At 36.9% G+C, this 7,473-nt stretch overlaps 1 protein-coding gene across 1 annotated transcript; it reads right to left on the reverse strand.

Annotated features, from left to right (window-relative positions):
- Positions 1-4,202: 4,202 nt before the first annotated feature.
- Positions 4,203-4,676, reverse strand: LOC145002327 (uncharacterized). Its single transcript, XM_078961624.1, has one exon. It carries the CDS (start codon positions 4,674-4,676, stop codon positions 4,203-4,205), a length of 474 nt encoding a protein of 157 aa, XP_078817750.1.
- Positions 4,677-7,473: the final 2,797 nt, after the last annotated feature.

A 7,473-nucleotide genomic window follows, 5' to 3' on the forward strand; every position in this document is an offset into this window, starting at 1 on the left:
AAATCACCTTTCACTTGCACATGTGAAAGAGGTGAAGATTTGTTGGCCCTAATCCCTATGGATGTGTGTGGACCATTCCATTCCACAAAGGATGCAAATTGCTATTATGTTACATTTATTGACGATTATAGTGGGTATGATTATATTTACTTGATCAGACATAAATCTGAAACTTTTGAAAGGTTCAAAGAGTTTAAGAATGAAGTAGAGAGCTAATTAGGCAAAAAGATAAAGATGCTACGATCTGATAAAGATAGTGAGTATCTTAATATTGATTTTAACGACTATCTAAAGGAATTTGGAATTGTTTCATAAGTGACACCTCCGAGGACACCGCAACTAAATGGTGTAGTTGAGAGATGTAATCAGACCTTAATTGATATGGTTTGTTCCATGATGATTCATGCTTCTCTTCCAATATCACTCTAGAGGTATGCCTTAGAAACAGCCGCCTACGTCCTCAATCATGTCCCAAGCAAGAAAGTTGCCATGAAACCTCCATCCATATCAAGTTTTGGGGTTGTGAGGTTCTCGTTAGGTGAGAATCCTTAGACAAACTTGAACCCAAAGCCGAGAAGTGTTTTCATTGATTATCCACAAAAGTCCTTTGGATACTTGTTTTACAAAACCAATGAAAACATGGTTTTTGTAGCTCGAATAAGAGTCTTTCGTGATAGATAGATCATTTCCAAAGAGGGCAATAGGATCATAATTGATCTTGAATAGATTCAAGAGTCATCTGATGAAGAAACCTTTGAAGATGCAAGCTCTCAACCTGAGAATGAAGCTGTTGAGCCCATTGACAATTTGTTGCCCCTTCATCATTCCAGTAGGGTTAGCATGCTACAACTCAAAAGAAGGCTGACTGGAGAGCTTCCAAACTGACTGAACAAATATGGCATGCTCAAGGTATTGATACCAATTTTAATGATTCTTTGATCTAGTCCTGGGTGAATCCATTCCGAAGACTCCTTGACGAAGATTACACTCCTCGTCTGACTTACTCAGTTCCCGAAGATAATATGTATTGGGACATTACCTTGTCCTCCAATAGGTATTTCTATCAAGTCTTCAATGAATTATACTTGAGAATTCTACAATCTCGAAGACTACCCATAGAGTTTGAGAGGCTAAACCAATTCCAAAACAAGCACGGGAAAGCAGACTTTTGAGATATAATGTTTCGTCTTCTCCAAAAGCTGGTAAGGTACCTGTCTATTGTTGCCCTGAGAATACAAGCAGTTTTGAAAACGTATCAGCATAAAGCTGGTGAGTTCATAAGCATGTTTTTGTATTGAAAACTAGTCACTGAGTTTGTATAAATAGTTTCTTTCCATTATAAGTAAATATTGTTTGTATCGAAAATGGTTGTTACCGAGTTCTGAAATATGTATGCATGCTTACCAAGAAAATACAATATTTTCTAACATGTTTGTTGGTTTCTGTATGAAAAGCACGTTCTGTTTGAAAACCCTGGCTATCACCAGTATGAAATGTGTGATCGTTCGGAAACCCTGGTTACCACTAGTATGTATAGTAGTTTTATTACTTAAAATAAAACTATAGATTTTGTCCCTGGAATACCCTCCAGTAAGTAGATAAGTAGTTTTATTAGTTAAAATAAAACTATAGAAGAAAGAAATCCCATAAACAATGATTAGTTTATACTTATTGTGAGTCGTATAACCATGCTAATCTGACTGATGACCTCCTTGACGTTTCTTCAGGCGTCGCACGATTACAAAATTTGTCACCCCAGGAGTGCCCACCTAACTGTAGCTAACAGTTCAGGTGTGGGATTGTCGGTCCCGAATAGATCTATTCACAAATTTCATGATCTCGCTCCAGGAGACTCTGGTTACACTACCGGTAAGGATTTATTGGTACCCCGAGGGGCAAAACGAAGATAGTCTCACAATCCTGTATTAACTAGTTTACGTGTTTGTTCAGTTGTTCTCGAGTTCAAAATCGTTTGTAAGGGTGTAGAGTATAAATAATTATACATAAAATAATTAGTTAGCATGATACTCTAGTTTTGTATTCGTAGTAATGGATAAACTAAATCTGACATAGTTTATATGTTTGACTTTGCATGAAGTTTGAACCTATAAGACTGGTAATGAAATCCCAAACTATACCTATTATAGTTTGAATGGTTGTTACGTTCGTGTATGGTTTTGAAAACTATGCAATTATGAATTGAAAACATCCCTTATGCTCCACATAGTACAAAAGGGATAATTGTATCTAAACATTTGATAGAAAATCATTGTAATTACATCAATTTTTAAGTTATGAAAACCTTTATGTTTAGCTTGTATTCCCCCCTTGAAAACATGAAAAACTCGAAAAAGTGTAGGGGTATGAACTCACAGTTTAACGTAGGATTTGAGTGTACGTTCGATATGAGTGTTGAGTGTCAACGGATGTTCTGAACGCAAGTGGACCCTATTAATCATATGGGAACACATATACATATTAGATTAGGGTATTTCATGCTTAATCATGATGGGAAACCACCCTAAGGTCTTGGGAATGCTTGTATTAAGTGTTTTAGGTTCCACTCGTAGTGATCCTTGCAAGTTTAAGGCCAAATATGAGCATTAGAGTGGGTGTATGGCCATAAAGGTGAGTGTGCAGCCAGGGAGTGTGGTCAGACTTGTGTGTGCGACTGCACACTACACACAGGAGTGTGCAGCCGTACAGAGGGTGTGTGCGTCCGTACACAGGAATGTGCGGCTGTACACTCCTTGTTTGAGCCCGAAATGTCGATTTTGAGGTATTTCAAGTTCCAAACCATGTCTTAATTCGAATATAGGGGCCATACTCTCACTTTGGAGGGTATTTGAGGTGTGTGCAACCACCTTATGAAGGTGTGCGGCCATACCCCTTCAAAGGATGAAGAACATGAAGAACACTATGAGTTTTAGGCTTAGATTTAGGTCTCTTACCACTATAACAAGCTGAATGGTGAAGTAGTTCACGTTTTTGAGGCCTTAAGAGTGTTCTTGGATGAATTTTTTAGAGAGAGAAGGTAGAGAGAGAGTAGTGTGCAGCCAAAGAAGAAAAAGTGACTGAAAGGGGGTTCTCCACTATATATAGGGTCAGGTGTGTGGCTGGGGGAGTGTGTGCGTTTGGCTAGCCGCACACTCGGGTATGCAGCCGCACACACCTTCCTTGGTGTGATTGGCTCGATTTTGTGATGCTACACAATTTATAACCCTTCTTAAGACTCATATCTATGATATACTAAGCCTAAAGCACTCATATGGACCCAAAATTTCGCTAAGAGATGATAAGTTCAAGTGTAATATTGATATATGGATCGATTGTACAGGATAAAAGTTTCGGGTTGTCACACAGGACGCTTCATTGGTGCAGCAAGAAACAACTTCAAGACATTCTCTTGTTGACTCATAAGTCAAAATACACCACCGATGAGGTCAAGTTTGAGATAGAGCAACATTTTAATTGGATCTTCATTGTCAATAAATTATGGTGGATCTTGATCAAAATTTTAAATATGACAAGTAAAAGGTGATAGATACGAGGTCACTTAGGGGTAAATTTTTTAGACATGAAGTGACCCTCACCAGTTGATATGTGAAGTTGATGATGAAGACTAATATATAAACGAGGAGTTGGGAGAACAACGAAGAGTACTTATATTTTGGAGTTGATAGCAAAGACTAAAGAACTAGAAGACTTATCAAATAGTGTTTTGTATTCTGTGCTGATACCAAAGACTAGAGACTTACTAGAGACAAGATCAAGTTTTCGTTTTGAAAGATAGTATAATGATCAGCTTTTGGTGACATTGAGTGTTGAGTGGTAGAAGTCAGATTAAGGTGTGGCAAGCATGGTCACCTTACTTAACATTTTTATTTATTTATCATGTATCGCTTCTGCTATAAATAGATGATCTTGTTGATCGATCTAAGAAGCTCTTTATAAGATTATAATCCTTGTTATTGAAATACGAGTCCTCGTATCTCCAATAACTCTTTCTTATGTCATTCATCATTCACTAACTTGTGTTTGCATGCAAACCTGGTTACGATTCAACTAAGTCTTGTTTACTTGTTTATGTTTATTACATATATCTTGCTACTATTACATTTATGTATCATTTCGCAATCTTATTTATTGTTGCTCTTGTTAAATATCCATTGAGATTATCTTCATTCTGCACACTTACTATCTCAAACAGCTAAAGTTTTTCTCTCAACAACATCTCCATCAAACTCCATAAAAAGAGTGCCATTAAAAACATCTATTTTTGTTTTTGCAGTTTTCATGAATAGCCTTCCTAATATGATTGAATTTTTATCAAAAAATTCCACATTTCCTATGTCTAAGATATGAAAATCATCAAGAAAAATAAGCTCATCCACTTGGACAAAAACATCCTCCAATACACCTTTTGGGTGCACTATCGAGTGGTCAGACAACATGACTATGGTCACAGTCTTTTTTAAAGTTTCCAATTTTAATTTTTCAAAAACAGAAAAGGGTAGGACTCTGACTGAGGCACCTAAATCAATCATGGCTTTTGAAAATTTTAGGCTACCCAATTTACAAGGAATCAATAAAATCCTCGGATCCTTGCACTTTGGGGGTAAGCCTTTTTGTAAAATAGCGGAAATATTTTTACCACCTTTTATAGTTTCATTCATTTATAGCTTTTTCTTTGAAATGCATAATTCTTTAAAAACTTAGCATAACGAGGAATCTGTTTTATAATATCTAAAAGTGGAATATTTTCCTCCACCTTACTAATGGTTTCCATGATTTCCTCATCCTCTTAATCGCATTTCGTACTCTTCAGTCACGATTGGAATGGTGGTATCTGATGGGTTTTAGCCATATGAACATTCCTATGTGCACATACAAAACCCTAATGCTTGGATCTAGGTTTCTCTAATTGAACATGCATGAATCCAAGACTTATAATGGTTATTCTAGCATAATAACAAGGATAAATCAGAGTTATAAGTTTACCTTGAATCACTTGTTTGATCTTCTTGTTCTTGGAGCTTTAGAGTCACAATTGTCACTCCTCTAATGGCTTACAACCACCAATTAGCAAGAGGATGATTTGAGAGAGAGTAGGGAGGGACTTAGAAATTGGCCAGGGTTTCCTTACAGACAAGGGGTGCCGATTTCCATGACCCCAAGGGTCTATTTATACTTGTAAGGCTCCTAGGGTTTCACCTTTAAACCCTAATTGGATAACTTAAACCCTAAGCAATCCTAATCTCTTCATGATAACCCTTGGACGAATTTTGGTCTATCCTAAGCCATAAAATCGTCCACTATATTATCCGTAAGGAATTATAATCTAAAGTATAACTATCACACATTTGACAGTTTAAGCCCTTCTATTTAATTAATCTCTTTAAGTCACCAAATTAATTCCTAATTAATTTATGACTTATATTAATCAAATAATAATATTATTCCTTATAATATTTTAACTCTCATTGTAAATCATCCTATCAAGTTGCTATAGTGAAGGCAACCCAAAAGGACCATGCTCAATCGGGTCAAGTACTTACCAAATATAGTTGCAGCCTTACACACTATTCCAACAGTCTCCCACTTGGATAAGTCTAGTAACTATATTCACCGATTAGCAATCGTAGCTCTCAAAGACGTTGTGATCTAATCAATCTTGTCCTTTAGATAAGGGATCGTACATTCCTCTGTATAGATATCATGCATACATTCTTATGGAAACAATTGTCTAGCATTTGGTTTCTCGATCTCAGATTTATTTGACATAGAACTTAATCGAACACATCAATATAGTTCTGACCGGGCCTGGCACATAAGTCAAATCAAATCATCGAGCGGTCGAGATATCGCTTTTATCTTCTTAGGATAAAAGTAACAGATAAGCTTCGACTTATATGCATTTACTTATTCATTAACCAACTATACACAACAATGTGTTTTATAGCATCAAGTTACTGATGCGGTTTCACATTATCAATGTACAACCAATTAACAAATAACAAACCATATATCTAGGTTTTAAGACCATATGATATTATCGTCTTGCGATCACCTTTTTTTGTCATATTCCATAAGGTGATTCCAGCAAGCGCGGGTTTGTTCCAATGCTCAAAACTAGTTCATAAGCACTCATGAACATTGTAGCAACCTTTTGCTATGTCTAATACCATTTACACAATCTACACACCAATTCATGACAATCTTCATTCATACCTACTTCCAACATATGAACGATTGTGGACATTTGAATAATTCGATTATTCTTAATAAACTGAATTATTCTGGAAGTCAAAACATGCAAAGTGAAACAATAGTTAAATGATTAACATAGGATAGTAACTTTACTTATAAATAATACTCTTTTATTTAATCATCAAATGTTAATTACATTTATCTATTATACGTTTCTAAAACTATCTAATCTATACTAATATCATCCTTCAGCCCAATGCTCCTAGCATGCTGCAAGTGCTTAACCCTGCTCAGTCCTTTCGTAAGCGGATCTACCGGGTTATCTTCTGATGATATCCTCTTCACCACGAGTTGTCCTTCTTCTACACGATATCTTATAAAATGATATTTTCTGTCGATATGTCGAGATCTACCATGATCCCTTGGTTCCTTGGTCAAGGAAACCGCACATTCATTATCACATAAAATCTCCATGGGCTCCTTTATGGTAGGTACAACTCCAAGATTACCAATGAAGTTCTTTAACCATATTTAAGTTACTGCTCCTCCATTCAGGGTAAAGACCCAGCCCGACTGCGAACGGTAATTGTCCCTGTCGGTCTGAAAGCTGGCGTCACTATACCCTCGCACCTTCAAGTCATCACCCCTTCCAAGGACTAAAAACCATTCCTTGGTCCTCCGAAGGTACTTAAGGATATTCTTTACCGCAATCCAATGGGCTCTGCCAGGGTTCCCTTGATATCTGCTAACCATGCTCAAAGCAAAGGCTACATCAGGGCGAGTACAAGTCATAACATACATGATTGAGCCAACTGCGGAAGCGTATGGTACTCAACTCATTTCTGCCATTTCGGCTTTGGTACTCGGACTTTGAGTCTTACTCAACTTGGCATTATATTGTATCGGTAATTCTCCCTTCTTCAAGTTTTCCATACTAAAACGTTTTAGTACCTTATCTAAGTAAGTGTTCTGACTAAGACCTATTAGTCTCTTACTTCGTTCTCTCACTATCCTTATTCCCAGAATATAGGAAGCCTCTCCGAGGTCCTTCATAGCGAAGCACTTCCCGAGCCAGGACTTAATCTCCTATAGTGTCGGGACGTCGTTTCCTATAAGCAATATGTCATCGACATACAAAACGAGAAAGCTAACTATACTCCCACTGGCTTTGACATATACACATGATTCATCTTCACTTCATACAAATCCAAACTCTTTGACTTTCTCATCAAAGCAAAGATTCCATCTGCGAGACACTTGCTT

This window comes from Lactuca saligna, chromosome 6 (genome assembly GCF_052625555.1).
Source record: "Lactuca saligna cultivar CGN05327 chromosome 6, ASM5262555v1, whole genome shotgun sequence".
Taxonomy (NCBI): domain Eukaryota; kingdom Viridiplantae; phylum Streptophyta; class Magnoliopsida; order Asterales; family Asteraceae; genus Lactuca; species Lactuca saligna.